General features: G+C 47.0%; 1 protein-coding gene across 8 annotated transcripts in view; it reads left to right on the top strand.

The window, feature by feature from the left end:
• The first annotated feature begins 17215 nt into the window (after positions 1 to 17215).
• The window catches only part of RLF (RLF zinc finger), a 58466-nt gene continuing 49962 nt past the window's right edge, over positions 17216 to 25719 (top strand). For 3 of the 8 annotated variants that reach the window (XM_074562616.1, XM_074562606.1, XM_074562608.1), the window contains exons 1-2: positions 17393 to 17568; positions 22611 to 22765. Coding sequence is in view for 1 of the 8 variants with exons in the window: in XM_074562603.1 (XP_074418704.1) it covers positions 17356 to 17568; positions 22611 to 22765 (368 nt within the window). In the remaining 7 variants the exon portion in view is untranslated. Of the gene's footprint in view, positions 17569 to 22610; positions 22766 to 23163; positions 23201 to 25719 lie in introns of those variants that run through there. The other 5 variants (XM_074562610.1, XM_074562613.1, XM_074562609.1 and 2 more) reach the window with 4 other exon arrangements.

Genomic DNA, 25719 nt, shown 5'->3' with positions numbered 1-25719 from the left:
TGGAGAGTGGAAGATCCAGAGACCATTTACGGTTTAACCTCTCAATAAAGTATAAAATGGTTTTCATGAGTATTTTGCCCCTTGTCGGTTTTGCCCTCATCAAGGTACATTCCCCCCTAACAGCAATGCTGTGGGCAATACCCACACCCGAGTATGCGGCTGTAGGGTTCATTAAGGGGCAGCCGAGCAGCGCCCAAGATTGGTCTTGGGCCTCAGCCCGCCCTTTGCTCAAGGCTCCACTGGGGCCTGAACACCAGGCCAGACTCCCCTTCCCTCCTCTCTGGTTGAAAGACGTGGTCGGAATGAGAGAAACGGAGAAAAAGAAAGCAAGCCACAGAAAGCAGCAGCCTACAGGGCTTCTCTGGAGCCCTCCCAGGAGCGCTTTCCCCAGCAAGGTTTGCCCCGGTCGGTGCGCACAGACAGCTCCGCCGGCTCGGGCTTTGGCAGCCATGGAACCAGCAGCAGAGCTGCTCCAGAACTGCCACCAACAACAGCCTCCACTACCGGCACCTTCTCCCAGACAGCCAAGGCCTAGGGCAGCCAACATGGCTTGCGGCAGGACAGTCCCTCCCCTTTACCACCCGGACGCACCCCTGAGCGCTAACAGAGAGCCCGGCTCCCTCGGCACATGGCCTGGCTCTGCCCAGCCCCGTCCTCCGCTGGCACCACCTCTGGGTGAGCTCCCTTTCAAGGCAGACGTGACCCACAGGCCCAAACGCTCACCACAGAATCACACAACGGTGGGGGTTGGAAGGGCCCTCTGGAGATCATCTCATCCAACATCCAACCCCCAGCCAGAGCAGGGTCACCCAGAGCAGGTGGCACAGGAACGCGTCCAGGCGGCTTTGGAATGTCTCCAGAGACGCAGCCTCCACCACCTCTCTGGGCAGCCTGTGCCAGGGCTCTGCCGCCCTCACAGCAAAGAAGTTCCTCCTCATGTTTAGGTGGAAGTGCCTGTGCTCCAGTTTGTGCCCGTTACCCCTTGTCCCATCGCTGGGCACCACTGAAAAGAGCCTGGCCCCATCCTCCTGACACCCCCCCTTTCAGTATTTAGAAGCGTTGATAAGGTCCCCCCTCAGTCGTCTTTTTTCCAGACTGAAAAGACCCAAATCCCTCAGCCTTTCTGCATAAGAGAGCTGTTCCAGTCCCCTCATCATTTCCAGTCTTTGGATTTCTTGCCGTCTCCGTTTGAAACATTGATCAGTGATGTGAAAGAATCATATTTGCCCCGTGTCGTGTACAACTCCGTAGTGCCTTGCTGAAAGGTGTCAAGCAGTAATACTTTCTGGGGTTGAAAATAGGGCTGCTGTCACAGACGTGTACGAGTGTGGGGATTCCTGCTCCGCGCCTCGTTGCTGTTCCTGATTGATTCTAAAAAATCAAAGTTTTGGTGCAAGATGAGAATCTGGCCCAGGTTCTCCGGCGCCAGGATGGCTCGACGATGCTCCAGGACGCTCTGGCCGGTGGCAAAGGCCTGCTCGGGCGAGACGGCGGTGGCCGGGATGGGCAGGTACTGCCAGCTCAGCCGCCCCCGCCGTTCCCCCTCCGCCCACCTCTTCTCTCCATCCCCTGGCCCACACGTCGGAGGAGCAGGCGAGGGGGGCATGGGGGGTTACACGGAGTTCCCCCCCAAAAGAGGCGGGTCACGGCCCCAAAATCTCTGGAAGTTGGGCGGGGGCTGTGGTGGTTAAAAAACGTTAAAGATCCCTGTGACTCTGGGTGTGAGGCACTGAAATAGTGAACAAGCTCTTCTTTTTATAGCTATTGAAAAATAATATTCATTCCTGTATCTAGAAGGAGATCAAAATAAAAAGCGCTCTCTCTAAGGGTGCTCTGATTCTCTACGCTGTCAAGGAGCTTAGACTAGGAAAAGAGCTGGAGAAGCTGTACTTATAAAGAGCTATTCCAGCGTCAGAATATATGTCTAAACAGAGAGCCAGTCTAAGGGACTTGGGACGTGAAGGCCTTGGAGGCCAGGAAACACACTCCGTGCCCTTGTTGGGATGCACCCGAGAGTGCTGAGGGAGCTGGCGGAAGTCATTGCTGGGCCGCTCTCCATCATCTTTGAAAGGTCCTGGAGAACAGGCGAGGTGCCTGAGGACTGGAGGAAAGCCAACGTCACTCCAGTCTTCAAAAAAGGCAAGAAGGAGGAGCCGGGGAACTACAGGCCGGTCAGCCTCACCTCCATCCCTGGAAAGATGATGGACCAGCTTGTTCTGGGCGTCATCTCAAGGCATGTGGAGGAAAAGAAAGCTATCGGAAGTACTCAACGTGGATTCACCAAGGGAAAATCATGTCTGACTAATCTGATAGCCTTCTATGATGGCATGACTGGACAGATAGATGAGGGGAGGGCAGTGGATGTGGTCTACCTTGACTTCAGCAAGGCTTTCGACACGGTCCCCCACAGCATCCTCATAGGGAAGCTTGTGAAGAGTGGGCTCGATGAATGGACAGTGAGGTGGATAGATAACTGGTTGAAAGAGCGAGCTCAGAGGGTCGTGATTAGGGGCACAGAGTCTAGTTGGAGGTCAGTGATGAGTGGTGTTCCGCGGGCGTCAGTACTGGGTCCAGTCCTGTTCAATATATTCATCAACGACCTGCATGAGGGGACAGAGTGCACCCTCAGCAAGTTCGCCAATGACACAAAGCTGGGGGGGTGGCTGACACACCGGAAGGCTGTGCCGCCATCCAGCGAGCCCTGGACAGGCTGGAGATCTGGGCAGAGAGGAACCTTATGTCTAAACAGAGAGCCAGTCTAATTAGTTGTTGTGTATAGTAAGTGTCAACACCTAAGTCTAAAGAGATCTGCCTCTGTCTAGCAGCTCTTCTGTAGAAGTTTAAATAGCCAGTTTGTATTCTCTCAGGATTTGTGTGTAAATAGATACAGAAGTGGCAATGTCTGTGCCTAGGAGGTTCCAAAAAGGCAAAGAAAGCCTGTTTCTATCACTAAGGATTCTATCTTTTTTTATTATGTAAAGGAGTTTAGACTACGAAAAGATTTTCAAAAGATTTCTTTACACAGAGATGTTCAAGCGTCAAAATCCACGTCTAGAGAGATCTGGTGGAGGGCACTCGCCTGGCGCGCAGCTGCACTGTGCATGCGCAGCTACACTCCCATTGGTCGGATCACCGCATGCCCTCCCATTGGTTGGATCACCTGGCCGGGGTTCGGGTGTGGTAGGGATTGACGGCAGCAACGGGCCAATGGAGCGGCGCTGCCCAAGGAAGAGGGGGTGGGCAGTGAGGCGGCGGCAGCCAATGGGCGCCCACCATGGGCGGGCCGGCCTGGGGGAAAATGGCAGCCAGCTGGAAATGGCAGCAGGGTGGTCTGGGCGGAAAGCGGGGCCCGGCGGGTGGGTGGTGGTTCGGGCCGGGGCCGCCATGAGCACGTCATGAGGCCACTGGAGCGCATCAAGGTGAGTGGGCGTCCCCGAGGGGTGATGGGGGGCAGGAGGTCCCTGAGTGGGGCTGGGAGTCTTGAGGGGGGGATTGTCGGGTGGGAGGGGGGTGGCTGGGCCTGGCTCCCCGCGGGGTCCCTTGGTCCTGGGGGGTTTGGGGTGCGGTGCTGGCGATGGCGGAGAAATGAAGCCCATCAGGGCGGTAAGAAAGCGGTGCCCGGGCCGTGCTGGTGCCGCCCCAGAGGGACGCGGGGCCGGGCCCTCTGCAGTTCCCCAGCGCTCCCCCCAAACTGGCCATGGGGCCCTGGGGGTGGCAGGCTGTGGGGTGGCTGCGGTCCCTCAGCGTCGCCCAGTGGGGCTGCAGAGGCGGGGAGGTAGCAGAGAGGTGGAGCCGGTTTGGGGCCCGATATGGAGAGCGGGACTCCTGCTGCCGGGGCTGGCAAAGGGGCTGGTGTGGCTGGTTTTGGGGCTGAGAAAGAGAGGGAGTTGTGTGGCTTTGGGCTCAGGAAGAGGGCTCGAGGTGAAATGCGTGCCAGGCCCCTTCTTTCTGCGCGATGGGTCCGTCCCGGCCCCGCTCTTGAGGGCAGAGGTGGGGTGGGGGTCCCCCAGCTCGTCCTTCTTGGCTGGGTGTGACAACCAGGCTCATTTCTCTGCTCTTCTTTTCCCAGGGTCACCTTCTGCAGCACAGCAAGAAAATCCTGCGCGGCTGATTCCGCTCACTGCTTAGGTAGTTGCACACCTGGGGCGAGACACCTTTGCGAGTTCAGGGATGCTACAGATCCTCACCGTCAAAGCTGCAGAAAAGGCAAATTTGCTGCCAGTGCAGAAAAGCTGACAAGGAGTTTTGTGCTCATTTTTGTGCGGATATTTAGTCGTTTGAGGGCCAGAGCCCTCCAAGAGAAGCGTTATAAAAAAAGGTATTTTTATTAATACTAAAGTGAGAAATGTAGAGTAATGCGAGGAATTCAGTGCGTGCTTTTTATTAGCGTCGACAGCTCTAGATTCACCAATAACAGCACTTCAAAAACGCTCACGTCCAGACTGCTCTGAAAACCATTAACTAATTAATTGAGCGCCAAAGGCTGAGAAATCATTTCAGGAGCTCAAGTCTTGGGATGTTTAATAACATGAGACGAAGCCTTTAGCTTGGCTTCTGGGCCGGGCTCGCACCCAGGTCAGTGCATTATCAAAAGTATTTCTCATCCCAAATCCAAAACATAGCACTACACCAGGTGCTGATAAAAAAGTTAACTCCATGCCAACGGAAATCATGACAACTGGACAGGGAAGCCAGGATGCAAACAGTCCCGGGGCTTGTGGATAAGTTCTCGATGCCAAACATGCCACCCAGCCTGATGCTCACCTGGACATGGTGCTCGGAAAAAAGGAAGAGCGGGTCAGGGAGGTGAAGACCAGTGCCAGCCTTGGTTGTAGTGACTATGAAATTGTGGTCTTTCTGATCCCCAGGGATGTGGGGAAGGAGAGTAGCAGAGCCTGGGCATCAGGGAATGAGAACCTGGCCAGTTGAGGGCACTGGCAGGTGGGATCCCATGGGGGCAGGGCCTTGAGAGCATCCATAGGCTTTCATGGCCCTCACCAGCCTCCACCCACACGTCTCTCCATGGGCCCAGGAGACCATTTAAGCCAGGCATGAGTTTCAGCCCCAGCTTGGTCTGTACTGGAGGTGTACGAGTCTCCAGACACAACCATAGACGCAGCCTTGCCCGCCTATGGACCTTGTTGATCCAGACTTGCAAACTCACTTCCCAGCTTAATTCTTTATGGGTTGTACAATGCAATTACACCATGGCCCTCCAAGTCCTAGGCCTTTCAGCTTCCTTTCTTCCAATCACTTGCTTAGGTTTTGGGAGGAGAACAGGAAAAGCAGGTGAGGTTTGTGGGTGCCAATGATTAAACGCAGGGAGCAAAACTGTTATCTTCAGCTCCTTTCTCGCAGGCTTTAAGTCTTCCACAGGAAGCTGAAGGCCCTGACATCGCCCCACCTCCCTCTCTTTTAGCAATTAAGTTGAGGGTACCCAAGGCAGAGGGTACCCTCTGGCCAAGAAGGTCCTTATTTCAACATCTGACTATTTTCTGTTATTCTCCTGCCCAGCACCACCGTTAGAAGACTGGCTTCATCTTCCTGAAAACCTCCCCATAGGGACGAGCAGGTCACTATGAGGTTCCCAAGGCTGCCTCTTCTGCAGGTTGAACAAAGCCCTTTCACCGAATTTCTCCTCCCAGGCAAGTGCCCCAGCCCCTGAGCATCCAAATGACCCTCCACTGAACTCGCTCCCAGTTAATACACATCTTCCTTGCTCTGGTGACTTCTCTCTGACCAGTAGCCCAGCAGCCACCCAGCTGCTCCCTCCCTCCTTCCCATCCCCAGTGGAGGCCCAACAATTAACACCGTAGTGTACAGGTGCTCTAACAAGTGGTGAGCAGGGGGAGACAGTTGTGTACCTCACTCTTGGCAAGGCTCCTCTTTCTGTGCTCCAGGACACTGCTGGCCGACTTTGCTACCACTTTGCATGGTGGGACCATGGTTTGCCTTCTGTCCCCCAGCACTACCAGGGCCTTTTCTGCAGAGCTACTCCCCAGCCAGGAAGTCCACAGGCCCTGCAACTGCAGGCTGCCAGGCTAGGCCAGGTGCAGCATCTGGCCTTTGTCCTTCTTGTACCTCATGAAGTTCCTGACAGGACAGTCACCCCACCTGGCAGGTTTCCCCTCAATGGCATCCCTAAGACATAGGAATGGTCCTCCCAATTTAGTGCCATCGACAAACACGGTGAGAGTTGCCTTCTCCAGGTCATGGATGCAGGTGTTTAACTGCACAGAGCCCAGCAGAGACCCCTCTGCAGCCCCACAACGCCCCAGTATGTCCCAGTGGCCTCAAGGTAGGGTGCGAGCCCTTCGCCATTGCTCTCTCAGCCTGATCACGCAACTGGTGTTTTACCCATCTCTTTCTCTACCCATCCAGGCGGTAATATCCCAACTTGGGTAAAAGAATATTGAGGGAGATTGTGCAAAGAGTTTTGCTGAAGCTGAATCACAGTATCAAAGAATGGTAGGGGTTGGAAGGGGCCGCTAGAGATCATCTATAGTCCAACCTCCCTGCCAAAGTAGGTTCACCTACGGGAGGTTGCACAGGATCGTGTCCAGGAGGGTTTGGAAGATCTCCAGAGAAGGAGGCTCCACAACCTCTCTGGGCAGCCTGTTCCAATGCTGTCACCATCAAGGTAAAGACGTTTTTCCTTATGTTCAGATGGAACTTCCCATGTTTCAGTTTGTTCCCATTGCCCGTTCTCCTGTCGCTGGGCACCACTGAAAAGAGCCTGGCCCCATCCTCCTGACACCCATCCTTTAATTATTTATAAGTGTTGATAAGGTGCCAATACCTCCCCACATTGCATCAGTTCCAAAGATTTAACGCCCTACCAGTCTTTTCAAAACTAAACCCGTTGATATGTTATTTTTCATACACGTTAGCTACCAGCAAGCTTTTACTGGTAGCTTTTTTCTGACACTAATCTTTGCTAATGTTCAGCTATCACTGGAAATCTCATCACATTGGACAGTTTACTGAAAACGTTTTATGGTCATCAAAAATTGGCATAACAGGGCTGTAATGTATTATGCATTGATAATAATCAAGCAGCAAAATTTGAAGCGTGGCACAGGCTCTTTCGTGTCATTATTTGCAATGCCCAAATTTGTTTACATTTTAAGAAAAAATAGTACCAATCACTTCGGAATTCAGTCTTTTTTTAATTATCTGTCGTTCTGTGTAGTGATAGATTTCACGTTTTGGTCCTCTTTCTCTTTGCTCTTCTTCAATTTTTTCTTCTTGTGCTAGTGTTTGTGGCTCTTTCCCAATTCCGTGTTGTTTCCAAGGTATTTCTTACGCTTCTTGTGCTGCTGCTTCTCTTTTTTCTTTTTCTTTTTCTTGCTGCCTTGCTTCTCTGCTGAGCTGTCACTGCTGCTGTGGCTTCAAGTCTGACTCTCAGAAGGGCTTTGACCTCAGCTGCGGCTAATGCTGGGACTGCTTAGACTTTTGACTTCCCCTTGCTTCAGACTTCAGCTTCATGACATCTTCAGCTGGGGCTGGGATATCATTACTGTGCTCCTCCATTGTCTCAATGACACTTTGTTTTGCATCTGGCTCTTCTTCAGTCTTTCTAGCGGCACTTCCTCCAGTAGAACTACCGCTAAGAGGAAAAAAGCATACATTAATAATGGCTGGGATACATGATCTTTTGTAAGATTTTATAAAACAGCTTTTCTTTCAATTCCGTATCTTCAGTATTTTTTCAAATGATGTTCAATTAGGGGAACAGGCAAGAGAAAGAATGAGTCCACTAGCTAATATTAGGAGCAATCAATTAATTTAGTATCTTCCTACTCTACATTTAATTAACAAGACACAAGATTATCAGATTGGGGTCCCTCTGATCTGCTATTTCCTTCACGTCCTACTTCTACCAATGGTAGATGAATTAGATACACGTTCCCGTTTCAACATAGAAGCAAGCAATTACAGAGAGGTATACACAACACAAATTTTATCCTCATGTCCCATGGTCTTCTTTAGAAAAATGTACGTTTTAGAAACTTTTTAGAATATCAAGACACTGTCTTAAGTCTACAGCGATGTCTTCAATGTTTTGAGTTTGCTTTGTGCTTCTTTAGAGGCTGAAATGTAAGGAATAGCAGCTCCACATGAGATCACTTTCCTTTTTTTCACATGTTGCACCATGGAATACAGAAGACACATCTCCAAGGTAAGGGCCAAAAGAGCTGGCACTGAGCTGGAAGCCGTGTAGCTGTGTCACCACTGTGCGCAAAGCTAAAATCACTACAGTATATTGGCAACCAAGCTGCTGTTTCTGCAAGGTATGATTCCACGTCATACTGACAAAGGTAGATCATTACAGTAGCTTGCAATTTTTACTTTCAAAGTATTGCGCGGTATAGACCTGTCTGTTATCCTTGCCTTTAGCAGTAAGCTGGATGGGAAGGAAGACATGGGGAGGACTCCTCAGAGTCATCATGTAATGAATAAGAAGAGGGGGAAAAAGTCCCAGAGGAAGGGTCAAACACGTCAGCAATGAATTAACCTTCTGAGCTTTCTGTGCAGTACAGACTGTTTGTTTTCTTTAACCAAATTTGACTCTGAAACAAGTAGAATTTAACAGGAAAAGTCACGGTTATTCCCTCATGTAGCACGGATTTAGCCGTTCCTTTCATTAGTCACCATAAATAATTTCACATTTTTGCGGCTGTGGGGAGGAGGAAAGAAAGAATAGGGAAAGAAATGATAGAATCAAAGAATCATAGGGTTGGAAGGGAACTCTAGAGATCATCTAGTCCAACCCCCCTGCCAGAGCAGGGTCACCCAGAGCAGGTGGCACAGGTGCCGGTCCAGGCGGCTTTGGAATGTCTCCAGAGACGCAGACTCCACCACCTCTCTGGGAAGCCTGTTCCAGTGCTCTGACACCCTCAAAGGAAGGTAGCTCCTCCTCATGGTTAGGGGGAACTTCCTGTGCTCAGGTTTGTGCCCATTACCTCTTGTCCTGTCACTGGACACCACTGAAAAGAGCCTGGCCCCATCCTCCGGACCCCCACCCTTTCAGTATTCATAAGTGTTGATAAGGTTCCCCCTCATACGTCTTTTTTCCAGGCCGAAGAGACCCAAATCCCTCAGCCTTTCTTCATAAGAGAGCTGTTCCAGTCCCCTCAGCATCTTGGTAGCTCTCTGTTGCACCCTCTCCAGCAGTTCCCTGTCCTTCTTGAACCGGGGAGCCCAGAACGGGATGCAGCACTCCAGGCGCAGCCTCACCAGGGCAGTGTAGAGGGGGAGGATGACCTCCCTCCACCTGCTGGCCACACTCTTCTTGATGCACCCCAGGATGCCATTGGCCTTCTTGGCCACAAGGCCACATTGCTGGCTCATGGTCATCCTGTTGTCCACCAGGACTCCCAGGTCTCTTTCAGCTGAGCTGCTCTCCAGCAGGTCAGCCCCCAACCTGTCCTGGTGCATGGGGTTATTCCTCCCCAGGTGCAGCACCCTACACTTGCCCTTCTTGAATTTCATAAGGTTCCTCTCTGCCCAGATCTCCAGCCTGTCCAGGGCTCGCTGGATGGCGGCACAGCCTTCCGGTGTGTCAGCCACCCCCCCAGCTTTGTGTCATTGGCGAACTTGCTGAGGGTGCACTCTGTCCCCTCATGCAGGTCGTTGATGAATATATTGAACAGGACTGGACCCAGTACTGACGCCCGCGGAACACCACTCGTCACTGACCTCCAACTAGACTCTGTGCCCCTAATCACGACCCTCTGAGCTCGCTCTTTCAACCAGTTATCTATCCACCTCACTGTCCATTCATCGAGCCCACTCTTCACAAGCTTCCCTATGAGGATGCTGTGGGGGACCGTGTCGAAAGCCTTGCTGAAGTCAAGGTAGACCACATCCACTGCCCTCCCCTCTTCTATCTGTCCAGTCATGCCATCATAGAAGGCTATCAGATTAGTCAGACATGATTTCCCCTTGGTGAATCCACGTTGAGTACTTCCGATAGCTTTCTTTTCCTCCACATGCCTTGAGATGACGCCCAGAACAAGCTGGTCCATCATCTTTCCAGGGATGGAGGTGAGGCTGACCGGCCTGTAGTTCCCCGGCTCCTCCTTCTTGCCTTTTTTGAAGACTGGAGTGACGTTGGCTTTCCTCCAGTCCTCAGGCACCTCGCCTGTTCTCCAGGACCTTTCAAAGATGATGGAGAGCAGCCCAGCAATGACTTCCGCCAGCTCCCTCAGCACTCTCGGGTGCATCCCATCGGGGCCCATGGACTTGTGAATATCTAATTGATCTAATTGATCCCTGACTCGATCCTCCTCAACCCAAGGGAAATCGTCTTCTTTCCCCGTTACTTCCCCCTGGGACTCCTGAGGGCTGGGCCGAGCAGTAAAGACCAAAGCAAAGAAGGCATTCAGTAACTAATGATGATGTACCTGGTGTAATTTACAAGAGTTGAACCAGATCCATCAGCTGCTGTTACTTTTCTTCTCACTTTTCCCTTTGCTTTTTCTTGTTTAACTTTGCTGCTGCTCGGCTTAGGTTTCTCAACAGGTTCTTTTGCAGGTGGCACATTTTCACATTTTCTCCACTCACAATCGTTTTGCCAGTTGCTTGGTTAAGTTCGATCTTTTCTGCGGGGTTGTTAAGAAAAGCAGATTTATCCCCTTCTGTAGGTCGCTCTCCTTTTTCACCATCAGGCTCAGTCTTCCCCTTCGGCGATGTTTTCCATTCAGCAGTTTCTGGTTTAGAGGCCTTTATGTAGGTGGCTTAATGATCTTTATCAACCTTTTCATCTACTTTTCTTTTCCTTTTTTCACGTTTTGCATCAGAATAGTATCTTCGGTATGGGGGTGACCTTGACTTTGAACAGTGATAACTATGGGGCCTTGATCTAGAACGACAGTTACGACTCTTCCCTTTGCCTCTTCTTGGGCAGGGTGGTGATCGCGAGTAGGAACGAGAATGGGAGCGACTAAATGATCGAGAGTAGGAGCAAGAGTGGGAAAAACCCGATCTTGACTTGGAGTAGATATATGAACTTCTAGAGTAATGAATCACCACAGGGAGACTTGGACCTTAAAACATAACACCAAAAAAAAAAAAAAAAAAGTAGTTAATTCAAAACAGTCACTCTCCCCAGTTTTTTTCCTCCCAAATTTGATTTATGTATTTTTTTCCCCCCTCTCCATATGCTTATGGCAAAGCTTTTTTCAGCTGCTGACATAACGCTACTGTGACTTGAAGAACTTGATAACATGTAGAAGCTTCTGCTTACAAGACAGAACACCTGCTGCTGTGTTAGTGTAAAAACATACAGAAGGGTAAGTCTATTTCCGCTCACTTCTATCACATGATCTACCGTAGCTATTGATTGACGTAAGGTGATGTATACTGGCCTATACTGGTAGGTGAGCACGCACATTTTTCACTACTCAGCAACCACATGCAGCGCAAATCACTTTTGTTGCAGCAAGGTGCAAAAAGAGCAAGTCTTTATGGCTACAGTGCAGCATCAAACATCAAGAAAACACGATTTAGCCTGAAGACAGGAAAGCTTAATTTTAAAATGCCAGCTTAGTCGATTTAACCTCACTGCTTATTTGGCAAGGATGCAAAATACTTGTACTGCAGTCTTACATACAGGACTATTCAATCAACACCTCGAGACGGATCTCCTAGCAAAATTTTGCACACACATCTAGCTCTAACCAAGGGTAGTGACCACATTTCAAGAAAAATCATACCTCAAAGCGTCTAAACTCAGCCTCTAGTAGTATGACTCAATGCCATTCCTCTAGGAAAGAGACTGACAGCATTGCTACTAAAGAGCTATTCAGACACCTGCCCAAGTCATCTTTCAGGACAGAAAACATCAGCTACCCTGAGGTTTTTCTTCGCAAGCTTTTCTTTTCTTATTTTTTATAAAGAACCATTTCACATTATACTGCATATGTTCATCAGCATCATTCCTGCTCTCAAAGTCCCTCACAAGTTTTAGATTTCCTTACAAACAAGCCTGATCTTTTAATTCCTAAGAAAAATTTAACAGTGTCAACAAAATACTAGCAAAAACCACCAGTTTGCAATCCAGGTTAAAAACTCTCCGTGTATCCACATGAGATAGACAAAAGAGGAAATGAAGACAATTTCCCTCACATATCTCCCCCAAAGTGCTTTGAGGTAATGGTTGCAATCAGAACAGGGAGACGCGGAAACTCCAGCAACTGCTCCTATTCCGTCTCCAGCCCTCTCAGGTTGTCAGGAGGTGAGGGATGTCATTGCAGCAAAACTGTACTAAAAGAGACCCTTGTTCCTTTACAACAACTGCCACATTATAACTATCGGTCAACCGCAAGCTCTGCCATATATTTGAGCTAGTAAGCTACATATGAAACTCCTATCACTGCTAATCCCTTGAACCATCCAGTCCATCGAATGATAGAGGGGTGGAGCGGAACTCCTCCTGATTCTTCTAGACAATCTGCTTCTCCATTACGGACACGTAAAGCACTCACCTGGAAAATGAACGCCCACACTCCTTTTGCATTTTTTTGTATTCCGTCAACTCCTTAGCAAAAGGAGTTTTTCTTTTCCCTGTTAAAATAAGTTTGACCTTTATTACAATTAGAGTTTGACCTTTACTACAAAACGACACCAAGAAACAAACCATGCCCAATGTGAGAAAATGTATACTGCATGCAAGTGCAAAAGGTGAATATCCTATTTAAGCAAAACCAGTTTAGAATTCCTGTAAGTCGAAGGGAAAGTTTTAGAATTACATTTGTCTTCTTTCAGTTTTGCATGTTTGCCATCTGCAACAAAGAAGCATGTTGAAAAAAATACTATGTCATTTTTGCTTATGTCAGATGCACTTCAGTGTAACTGCAGTCCAATATGCTATCAAAATACAAAAATGAAAAACAACAAACACAACTTCATTGAGCCAAGTACTTACTCCTCTTTCAGTCGCTGGTGTTCTCTGTAAAACTCCTCCCCAGATAAAGGAGGAGCTTGTGTCATTGGGATGGGATCGGAATGAGCCGTTGGTACTGCTGTCCATACCCAGGCTGACGACGTGTTTGCCGGAGCTGGGGGATATCCTGGAGGGGAGTCAGTGTAGCTGGCAGATGGAGGCTGACCAGGTGGAAACTAAGGAGGAAATTATGGTCGTAGCGCCCCCGGTAGGAGAGGAAGTGTTTGGGGTGGTGGAGGGTACAAGGAAGGCGGAGGCACCAGCACAAAGACTGCTGTTGATGCTGGTAGTGTTGGGGCTTGAGTCCTCTGGGTACGTTCACCACACAGGCATCCTCGATTGGAACTTCTAAAGAAACCCAAATATACGCAGCTTTGCGACTGTGGATGGAGGCTGCCCGTGCTTAGGAGAGACTCCCACGTGCCAAGTGCCCACCGCTCCTCTACCAATCCTTGATACGCTTAATACTTCACACTTCTCACCTTCAAAGTACTGCACAAATAATAACTAATCTTCTCTCAAACTTCTTTGGACTTCTTTCACATATGCTTCCTATGTTGTGGGCTCATGATGATGTATTTGGCCTGTTCTCACCCCTGAATTGTTATTTTCTTGCTTACTGAATTTGAGATTTTTAGATAATCTGTGGGATGGATCCTGGGTTTTGTTTTCATTTTTCTTCAAGATTCTATAAACACAATGCACCCTTACAATCTGTCTAGAACAAATATATACCAAAAGGAAGGACTAACTTGACGCTGCAGTAATAGATCAAACAGACTCCTCTCTCTCCAACTGAGAGAAAGCAGCTTGGCTTTTTGAGATGACTAAATGGAAGGAATTCAAAATTGTCATCATATAAGAGCGTTGACTTTTCCAATAATTTGCTCAATCGGTATCAACTAAGTTGTTAAAAGAAGAATGTTGGAGGCTGAATTCTATTGGGAAATCAATTTCGTCAGCTCGATTCAGCCAGTAATCAAGAGGGCATCTTTCCACCTGATCCTTTAATTATATTTCATTTTTATATGTACTTACGGTTTCCTCAAAATCCTCAGCACCACACAGCCACTCCCTCGCTCCTGTCCAGAGAGAGTGAGAACAAGCAAGTTTTCCCTCCTGGCCCCTTCAGTGTTTCAGCAATATCCAAACTTATGATATTTGTGAGCCAGGCCCTGGGGAGAAGGAAAAAAAGGTTGTTTTGAGGATGAGGTCACCAGGAAAGCATAGTGACCCAAGGTTTGTGTGGCGATGAAAGCGCCTCCAGAGACAGTGAGAACAAACAACACTTTTACCTCCTGGTACCTTAGGAGCGGGAACAATCTGCAGATGGTTGCAGATTTTGATCCTGGCCGTGGGGAGAGTGAAGAGAGCTGTTTTTGAGGATGAAGCCTCCAAGAAAGGGTAGAGCCTCAGGGTTGGTGGGGCCATGAAAGTGGTTCTCAGCGACAGTGAGTACAAGCAACATTTTTACCTCCTGGCACCTTTTGTGTGCCAGCAATCGCTCCATGGAATCAATTCTGTTTAAAATTAATGCATAATAATTCCATTATCTCTCATTAAAAAACAAGAACTAATGAAAGCTTTTATACCTCGATATATAGATATATTTACATAGATACATTATAAAAAATTCATGTAAACAAACAGATTTGACTTCAGGTCGCAACTAGCGGCCAGGATTTGTTAAATCGCAGGTTTTCCTTTTGGGACAGAACATGGGCTGAGGACAATATGCTGGCCTTATGGGCCTTCAGTGTTTCTCAAGAGAAAGGTTTATCTTCCAAGTACTTACATGACTCTCATACACATATGTAAGTATAAAGATATATTTTATCTACTGATATATATGTATGCATTTAAACATGTGTAACTAATACATATATATGAAGGTATACAAACACATACAAAATGCATTTATCATCGTTACATGTGTGGATATACATAAATTATTCCACTATCTCCACCACCCCCCATGCAATGTCTGCTATTCGCCTCCAGGTGTACTCAGATCCCCACTTTTTCCCTCTGCGTGTCCTCAATGCTCAGTCCTGCAGCTGGAGAATGAAATGCAGAGGCTTCCCTCTGCCCCAGCCTCACTTCAACAGAGAGCAGAATCAAGATCCGGAAGAGTGGAGAAGGTTAAAAACACCAGAGAGGAGGGAGGTCTTTCTACAAGAATTTATCCTCCTCCCTCCTTTCCTAATAGCTGCCAGGAGACAGATAACGCTCAAAATCATATACACTGGCTTTCAGGTTGGCTCTTTGCTGCAGCTGCTCCATGTAATGGATGTCCTGCAGCATCACGCAGTTGGCCACTTTCCCCCAGTGCCCACGGGTGACAGGCAGGGGAGCTGCTGGCATGTGGAGGGCCTGGCAGCAGCATATGGTGGTCTACAGTTAAGAGAGAGAGTCACATGTGCTAGGTCAAGTGTGCCTGGCAGGCTCCTGTTGCTCTCTCCTGACCATGTTGAGAGAGAAACCAAGGACTAACATTCCCCAGGGGCCCTAGGGGCCATCACAAGCCAACCAGCTCTACCAACTGATTTGATAACCCGTTGCTCTTAGTCAACTTTGTGGACCTGCCATGGAGTTCATTCTGGCCTCTCTCCCCGCTGCCAGAAGAGATGTTAGCATTGACAGTGCTGGCCAAGTAGATGTATTTGGCTCCTTCCAGCCTGAGAGGAAGGACAGCAGGACATAAGCAAGCTCAGAGGGGAGGATTTCTCATACTTAAAGATTGTTGTTCACCTGACCATGCAAAGAAGACTGGTATCTACAAGACACCTCCCAACAGGAAAACTACAGAACCATTTAACTTGTAGGAGAGTAATGAGGATGTGCAAAAGCCCATGGGCAGATCTGTGGCCCAGGAGTTCCAGGCTCTTGTTTTACATCTCTTCGCTCCTTCCCAAAACGCCTTCTAAGGCCCCCTTTGGCTTTAAACATGCAGGAAGATAGTTTTGCTATTCCTAACCCATCTCTTAGTTTTCATCCACCTCTCCAAACACTCCACTTGCTTTGTACCACAAAGCTATGAGCTGAAATCATACAACTTGCTTGCAACTAAGGAAAGCTTCCCAAATAGTTCCATTACAATTCACCCCAAGCCTTCCTGACTTCTCCACTCCTCTCCCTTTCTCATTGGCCTTGCAGAGACTGAGGCAGGAAAAAGCAGGTCATTGTTACCAGGTGGACACGGACACGTTTCCCTCGCACTGTGCGTGCCCAATTAGGCAGAGGATCAAAAGGGAAAAGAGAGATTCCCATCTTGCTGGAGGGTAGAAACCCCAACCATATGCTCATAAACAAGCCAGGGGCCTCCCTGACCTAAATTCTCAAATCAAAAAAGGAAATAGCACACCTTTGAGCTACCAAGACTAAAACCAACAAAAAATGTTTTGTTTGTTGGCTTTGGGTTGAGGGGGAGGGGGTGTTTCTGCAGAAAGAGCTGTGACTTCACTTCCCCTCCTTCCTAAGCAAGACAAGCGAGGGACACCAAAATGCCAGTCAGCAGATTTCTGGCCTGGCAGCTCCAGGCAACCGCATGCCATTTCAGCCTCTACTCCTGGGTGGACTTCAGGGCATCCCTTTGTAGTCAGCTGTGGTAAAAGCAGGCCGTACTGGCACTTGATTGCTTCCTGCGGCATTTCAGTCTCGACTGCTGGACTTGCCTTCCTGGTTTTTCACCCTGGCAGGTCAATTGGTCGAGCAGAAGGCTTGCGGGCAATGGACTGCAGAGCTTCCTGACCCACGGGCCTACCAGCTTCTTCCACAGGGCGTGCTGCAAGTTGCAAGATCTTGTTACTGGTCTCCCAGTTCCCACCTTCGGCTAGGCATTGGACCCTCCAGGGCTTTCCTCAATTCATGAATGTTCTGCTTTGAACGACGTGCTTTTAAACAAGAGATTAAGATAAATGCAATCTAAGTCAAAGCGTTGACGCTCCCCTGAATCCATTATTGTATCTCAGGTTATCTTGCTCCACAAGTACCTTTATAACACACGGGCACCTAGGGGTGCAAGTTCTGGGGCTGGCAGCAGGCTGAAGACTTCCACCCCTCTGGGTGACCGTCTCCCAAAGGCCCGGAGGAGGGCGAGGGCCCGCCGTCCTGCCGCTGCCTCCCCGCCTCGTAGCGATGGGCGAAGAAGCGCCCCGGCCCCGCCGCGCCGCGCCGGACCCCTCCGGCCCCGCCCCCGCTCCCGGCCCCGGCCCTGCTCCCCGCCCCGCCCCGCCCCCTCCTCCGGCCGGAGCCCCGCGCGCACGCGCGCTCGCGGCGGGCTGCCGTCGCGTCATGTGATGCCGCTCGACACGGGTGTGTCCGCTCGCTGCCCCGGATGGCGGGTCGCGCGGCCAGCGACGAGCGAGCCGTGTCATGTGCGCGTCACGTGACGCCGTCCCGGGGCGATGAGGTCACTAGCTGTGGGTCACGTGATCCTTGCCTACGCGCAGTGGGGCCGGGTGCAGATGGCGGACGCTGAGGCTGAGACGGCTCCGCGGCCTGAGATGCAGCGGCTGGTGGCGGCGCTCCGAGCCCGCCTCTCGCAGCTGCAGACGGAGCTGCGGGAGCAGGAGGTGTCGGAGGCTTCGTCCCGGGCCTACTGCCGGGGCTTCTGCCAGGTAGGGGCTGGGCCGGGCCGCGGCGCGGGATGCAGGCCGGGCGACGGGCCCGGGGCGGGCCCAGCGGGCCTCCCGCGCCGCGGTGCGTGCCCGGCGCTGCCGGCGGCAAAGGGGTCCCCTTCCGGGGGCTCCGCCTGCTCCTCTGGAGCTGCCGTTGGCGTGGCCTGGGGCTCGCGGCGGCGTGCGCCGCTGCGCAGCGGGGTGGTGGGCGTCCTACCCCGGGGCTGCCCTGTATGCGCTGCGCTGCCATCCTGGGGCCGCGCCCGTGGCAGCGGGGGAGCTGCCCGCCCTCGGGCTCTGTCAGGACCCGGACGGCTGGTAGCCGTTGGGAGATTCTCTGGGTCAGGCGGGCCACACTGTGCTCCCTCGGTGCGGTCTTGGCTCTGTTCCTAGAGCTCCATTTGTGTGTCCTTTACCTGTCTCGGGATCAAAACTATGTGTTCCACCTTGATTGAGATCTGCCGTGGAATAAGCAATGCTTGATGCTTTGTGAAGGCCTGCAGTTCACTGAAGTCACTGAACGAGCTGTGGTGGTTTGGTGATCCTGTCTGAATGCTTGCTTAATGCAATTCAGGCTAAGGATCAGTCTGAGAATCAAGCCACAAACTTCCAGAGGAGGAGCTGAACTTGATTAAAGTTGTAGTGATGGAGGCAACTTATTCTTAAGTAAGCTCTTCAAATGGTTAAATTGTTTTTGTTTCCCCCGCAGCATAACTTGTTGTGAGCGCTAAGGCTGAATAATTGTTGTTAGGTTGCTGGGTTGAAGAGCCATCCCTGTTGAATCTGAAGGGTTTGTGGTTTTCGAAATAAAAATTAAAAAATCTGTTTTACAAGCTAATTTAACCACATCTCAGCTGATACAGCCACTCTGTTTGAATGGTGAATGGCAAAATCTGATGCAAAATTAGAGGAAAAAGTCCTACTGGTGTGTTACAGATTATATTATTCTTCAGTTCACATCCACAGGTTAAGTGTTACCATACCATTCTGGGAGGATGTTTAACTCATTGCTTACCGAAAGAACAAAGGGAGTTTGTTTGTTAGGTTTCAAAGCTGTTGCTTCTCAAACTGCGGGAGGCTGCTGCATGCTGCTACGTCTGTCTCAAGCATACTGTTAAGAGCTGTGGCCTTGCATTTATACGGAGCCCAGTATAACGCATGTGACTTTCTCCATATTTCAGGTTTTGCTAAAATTGTTTCCAGTGGCATTCATTGCATGAGAACATTGAAACAAATACTCAGCTAACAGTTAATGTAGAGGTTGTCAAGAATGGTCAATACATGTAGTGGTCAAGTCACCCAGATTAGTTTGGTACAGACAAAGTTTTAGAGGTACTTGATCAGTGGGGCTTGATGGAATCAGTTCTGTTACCTACAAACAACAACAAAAAAAACCCCTCAAACCCTGTCCCACAAAAAATGTGGACCTCTTTAGGTCTTTGTGCTGTTATTGAACAGTAGTCTTGTTTTAGAACACTGTGATAGATAGTACAGATAAAAATGAAAAATATCTGTCTTGAGTTGCTATCAGTTTGGGACATTTCTGATGGTCATGACTGTACACCGAGAGATATGGTGGAAAACATGAGATTGCTGGTCTGTCATGCAGCAGCTTCAATGGAGTATAAATTTGTGATGTCATTGCGCAGTCAAACTTCTGTGGTTAGGATGTAATTTTATATCGTGATTTCTCCTCCTGCCTGGGGATGTTTGTGAATGTTGCACAGTTTGAGTGATAAAACTTCAAAATAACTTAAGGTCTGCCTCCAAGTGAAATTTAAGGAACTCAATTTTGTATGAACAACTTGGAGGGTACCACGGGTATCTAGTTATGAGCTTATTAAGCTACAGCAGAACATGCCTTGAGAGAAGCTGAATTGAACTGGGCTTAAATATGATCTTGGGAAGTAGCTGCGTCATGTCGGGGTAGCTGAAATGTTTTAGGGCAGCGATGAATTTGCCATCCTGTGTGTACATCTGTGGCATGGTCCTGAAAGGTGCTCTGTTTTGCTGTGGAAGTTACTGAGGCTGATGGCACACAACAAACTGAATCGAGTCAGTAGCTTTCTTGTGCTTTGAGCTGTCTGGATGCTGTATTTTTCAACATGGAAACTTGTGCTGCCATATGCAGCTTTCCAGTAGCTCTTCCTGGGAGTGATGTCGGATGGCACAGTTTCCTTGAAGATTCCTGTTTTTGAGCAGGGGAGTAAGATTGGTGTCCAGGGTAGCACAACAAAGAAACTCATGAGGCCTAAATAGTGGGTTGACTCTGCAACTTTATATTGTACAAGCGTGAATGCTTTGCATGTTCACCTTAAGAAAAACATGTCTGTTGGGGAGCTCAATATGTACCCAAAGAGCCAAGTAGAATGAACAGTGTGCGTGTTTCAGGTTGCGCTGTCCTAAATATGAGGGACAGTTAGCAGTGAAGCAGAGGTTTTAGGACATCAGAGCATCCCATCTGCCTTTCTGAAGGCTTTTTGAAGTTATTCAAGGTGACGCAGTTGAGGACTGTCAATTGCAATCAGGTACGTTTTAGAAGAGGTGTAAGGTTTTTTTGTTAAACAGAGTTTAAAGCTGTAATAACAGGTCAGGCAACTTAGACATGTTTAAGTTGGTTCTGAGCAAAAAAATTGATGATTCTGAAGAAATGTAGTTAAGCAGGTATTGCAGCAGTGCAGGACATGAGAATCTCTGCAAAGTTGAGGACCTGGGCTGGTCTGTAGATTACACGGTAGGTGGCTGTGTTTGGCTTCTGCTCTTCTCACCCCACTCGCCAATTACAGTTATTGCATTTACTTATTTGTCAGTATGCTGATACTAATAGCATAATAATATTCAAAACTACATCTTTGAAGTTCAAGCTATTAATAAGTCTCTTGCCTTGAATCTGTCTTATACACTGAAACTGTCATTGCTCATCTATTTGGGGAGAAGTTTCTGATAAATGGCCACTCAATGAGTTGCTAATATTAGCTGTAAGACTTGGATCTCAATGCTAGGATTGCGCTCCAGCAAGGGTGCAGTGTTTTCTAGTAAGTTTATTTAATCTTAGGAAATATTCTGTCATGTTTTATGGTTTACACAGACCAGGGAGTTTATGTCTAAGTGTCTGTTAAAATAATTGAGTAATAAATTTGGCTGTTTTAATGGATGCATTTTCAGAAAAGTGCAAAGATTTGTGTGTTTGATTTTCTATTTCTGTAGTCAGTATAATGGTGGTGTTACTGCTGGGTTTACTAAACAGATGACTTTATGATAGTCATCAATAGAGTATCTCTAGGGATTGTAGCTTGACAGCCTTTGAATGTAATTTAGTGCTTCTAATGCCACATATAATTTGAGTTATATTATCAAATCCTTCATTAATCTGTTAGAGAAGCACTTAGACTGGTTGGTTGCTAGTCATTCACTGCTTCTGCTAATGGTCCTTCTGCTGTGTTTAAGGATGATTTCTGTAAACATCTGATCTTCCCTTCTGCCATCCTCCTTAAATCTCTGTAACTATTAATATTGTGTGGGGTTTTTGAGAGTTTATAACTACCATCTAGGAGTTATATAACAAGTACTCAGTTCTAGGAGAATAATCTACAAAGCAGTCTTGATTTTTACTGATTCTTAGATGGTATCTTTTTATAAATTTTCTTTTGCTTGTTTCTTAAATTTCACAAATGGTTGTGCCAGTCTAGTGGATGTTTGCTTCTCTTTTCTTTTTTTTTTTTTTATTAACCTTAGGACTAGTATTTTATAGTTAGATCACTGACATAACACTGGGTAGTCCACAAAATAGTGTGTAGCTGGCCACTTACTTCTTGCTGTGTTGGAAGTTAGGCTTTGTCTTGGAAGTTTCTGGCTGTTTTAGTAAGCTCATTATAGGGTCTGTTCAGTAGCGTCTTCCTTCCTGTCATAACCTGATATGATCATGTGTCTGTTTAAGGTGTTAAAATAAATTTCTTGTGTCAGAGTCCCAACCTGAAGTGATCTGAAGGCTGATATGAGCTGATCATCATTTTAGAACAATTTGGCTTGTATTGAATTATAGGGTGGGGCACTCTGAACTTCCCCCCCAACCCCGTCTTGGCCTTAACAGCTCCAGAAAGCACAGTTTTTATCACTGTTTTTTGTTTTCTTTGCAGCTGGCCTTAATCAACAGTGGTACCTTGTTTGGTCTAGGGAGGGTGCAACATGGGAGAGGGATTATAACTGGTGAGATCGCAAGCATAACAGGTCTGGAGTTGTAGGAGGGCGTGCCTACAGAGAAGGGATGTTATTTGTGAAGCAAGCTGTTAGTAGAGCTAAGGTGTCCTTAGCTCAGCACCCTGCTTGCTCTCAATATTACTTTATAACCTGTCAGAAAATAACATGGTAGTGTACTGGAGCTTTAAAAAGGTTGTGAGATACTACCATCATCCCTGTGCTGATTTTTGAAACTTATTTTGATTTCTCTTAAAACTGGGTAGACTTTACATTGCTTCTTCTGTACTGTGCTTGGATAATGTGGGATTGCTATGGTCAAGTAGTAAAATCTAAGGTTATTTTGCATTTGAAAATTGACTACATAACCGTCAGATCTGGGTTTTGTATCCCCTTCTAATGGCTTCATGTTTGTTCTATGGGTAATGCATGTATCTTTAAAATACTACAGCTGGAATAATGTTCTTAATCTTTAACTTCTTGCCTATTATTCTGCATTCTCACAAGTAATAAAGATTCCAGTGTTACATATGCGGTTCTGTCTCCATGGCAGAAATTTTCCCTTAATTTTTAACTTAACAGTTCACATTTCTGTTGATTGCATCTAGCTTACTCGTCGGTAGAAATTCTGATAACTTTATTGAAATAGTAAAAGTAACAAAAATATTTTTGGATACAAGGGAGAACTTCTATGGAGGAGAAAAGCTACCATTTTTAAATCTCCTTTGGAGTAAAAGCTTCTCTTCCAGAATTCTTCCACTATATACGCTTGATATTGCATATTGATGTTTATTTTCTAGACAAAAGTGTGTTATGAGAACTTCTAATGATAACTCATTTTCTTTCAGACGCTACTTCAGTATGCTGGCAGTCGGGGTGCATCGGAACATATTTTACCTTTTTTGGAAGTATATCGAATCTCCATCCAATGCTTTGCTAATGCACGACCTTACTTGACTACAGAATGTGAAGATGTTCTTTTGGTACTTGGCAGGCTAGTGCTGTAAGTTTTAAGTTGGTACATTAATATTTAAAAAAACAAACAAAAAACCCACAAAAACCTGTGCTTTATAAATGAAAGGGCAAGTTGTTGAAATACTGTAATACTTAATTTGACAGCTGTATTTGTGATTTATTATCTAGTATATGTCTTTAGTACTTTTTTAATCATACCACAAAAATGTACTTGAGCATTTTGTTAACTAATGTGAACAAGTGGTAAGGCTTTGTTCTTTATTTGGATAAATGTGCAGGTATTAGGAAGGTTCTGTTCTTTCTTAAACATTCTGAAAATTATTATTATTTCCTGTAGAAAAAACTTTGTGTGGTCCATATTAAACAGAAGCCTTAATATTAGACGTTCATGCATGGATTGATAAACCCATATCACTTGCTCTGCAGGTGCTGCTTTCGTGTGTCGTCTCACCTGTAATGCAAGGTAGTTCTGAACATGCCCCTGTTTAAAAAGGAGAAGCTGTTTTGTATTTATGGCAGTCTAAGCTGCACGTGTGGGCTGGTGCTGTAGGATAGCAAAACAGAGAGTAATTCAACCGGAGCTCTTTTGCAAGTATCTGTAGACATAACTTAAAGCATAGCGGCTCTTCAAACAAAACGCAGAACTGTTTTGCAGTCCATCAGCTAAGTTGGAATAACTTGTAGTTTCTCAAAGTCTGTTTTAAGTGCAAAGCAGCTATTTGTAATTGAAGAGTATAGCCTGAGGGCTTTCCCGAACATTGGCATATAATCAGTTACTACCAGTTAGCCTGAGAAGGATAACTTTGTCTTGCTGGTCCTTCCTTGCTGGTAAGGCTTCATTTGAGGGGGGAGGATGAAGATCTAGAACCTTGAATATAAATACTATCATAGAATGAAGATAATTCTGTGACACTTCTTCAGCTGGCTATTTTTTCTCTGTTATCAGTAGTTTATTTGCTTTGTAGTCTGAAGTCAATTGTTCTTTGTGAGAAGGATTTTGCCATGAACTCCTTGGTCAAATACTTGTTTTGCAGTGTACTGACTTGCAATATAAATCAACAGCTCAGAAACAGGTATTTCCATATGATGCATTGAGGGTTTGGGGGTTTATTTTTGGAGTTACGAGAAAAATGTGGAGTGATTGATTTTTTTTCTTTTTTTAAAACCTTTTGCAAGAAGGGAAAAAGTGTGAAATCAGGAAAAGTCTGTCGTCTTAACTTGGAAACAGAAGGCTTAAACTGCCAAAGCACTTACCTGGTACACAATACATATATTTTTGGCAAAATACCCTAATTGCTTTTGCAGACTGTCCCTTTATGGGTACATTATTCTCATCTTTGTCATATTATCATCAACTAGCTTGTGTGTTCTACTGTTTCCTACTCATGTCACTTAAAGAGTTTGTCTTTCACTGTCTTCGTGTGCAGGTCATCCATATCTGGAGTACTTTCTATATATTTTGCCAGTGTTACATACTTTGGGGCAGGAATCCCAATTCTGTGTTAGATATGCTTATCAAAATTGCTTTTCTCCTGTTGAGAAAAACCAGAATATACTGCTTCTGCTAATGGGGTTTCTTCCATCTTTCAGTGTGAGGAGTGAGTTTGCTGTGGCTTTTGTATTCAGAAAATTTTGTGGTGGAGGACAGCAGAGAGGCTGACTTACAGGAATCTCCGCTGTTCTTGTTTTGATTACATTTGAGAGGAATCTAAAGAATGAAAAGACAAGGAGTGAGGTCACAGATAGGGTGAGGTAAATTGCATACCTAGCTGAACTCGCCCACATTTTTCTTTTACATAAGAGTTTCCAAGGGAGGGGGAAAGAAGTTAGAGCAGGGAATTAAAGATAAAAACTCAGTTCTGTGAGGGAGGAAGACTCTTACCTGGTTAGGGACATGAAAGTGTGCTGCTCCCATATAACTGATTTTTGGGGAGACAGCTGGGTTACCTACAGCTGTCATACACACTGTGTATTTTCAGACTTGAACCCTGATGAGAAATGAAATGAGCAAGCTTCCTGTTTTAAAGCACAAGTGCTCTACTTACTATTGAAATCCTCCTTTCCTTCCAACATCCCTCAAGGAGAAGGGGGAGGGACCTTCCTCCTCCTGACATCCTTCTCAGTGAGGTGGGTGAGCCAGTAGCCGGAAAATGCAGTATTCTGTGGCTTCCCCTGACACCTGACCAGGTCAATTGTGTGGTCACAGTAAATCTGACATGAGATAGAGACTGTGCCCCCCATAAGAAACACGATGCTGATGCAGCGTGAGACGTTGTTGGTCCACAGTGTAACCTTAAAAGCTCTGAGTTGTTGCTCTTGTAGTTCGCAGATTTGGCAAACGATTGTGGGGGAACAGGAATGTTATTGGCCATGGTTGTGAAGGGACGTACCTGCTTTGGTCAAGTAGAACTTGGACTGCTCGTGTCTGCAGCCATAAAGCACAGCACATTCCCCATAGCCCCCAGTACTACTATATCAAAGGTATTGACTCTATAGAAGAATGAATAAAGAATTAGCTTTATCAAAGGTGTCTTTCACGGAGATCTGGTTAGCTGGTTATCCTCATGAATCTTAGGAAGCCCTTGAAGCTGATTGTTCACTCAAGCTTCTGTAAGTGCTTTTTTTTTCTGGGGATGCTGGTTACCATCAGTATGAAAATTTTGCTTCCATCTGAAAATGGTTTATGTGGTCCTAAGATTAATAGACTAAGTTAACGGAGTAGAAAGAATGTTCGTAGTTCATGTTGTGTTTGCCAGTAGCTAATATTTGACAGCTTTCTACTTTTTCCTGTTTGCTGTGATAGCCTGAAATGGAGTTTACCATCTTTTTTCTACACCTTTGAGAAGATGTTTATATGCTTTTCAACCGTAAAAAGAGAACGGAGAACTAAATGTCATTTGGTCTGAGTAGCAAAACTGGATTCAACTCATAGGGCCGGTCTACCTCAGACTTCTGTAGCTGTATCTCACCTACTGGGTCTAA

The sequence above is a fragment of the Larus michahellis genome, chromosome 19 (genome assembly GCF_964199755.1).
Source record: "Larus michahellis chromosome 19, bLarMic1.1, whole genome shotgun sequence".
NCBI classification, from domain to species: Eukaryota; Metazoa; Chordata; class Aves; order Charadriiformes; family Laridae; genus Larus; species Larus michahellis.
Note: the sequence above shows the minus strand (reverse complement) of the source record. Positions and strands in the feature narration are given on the sequence as shown.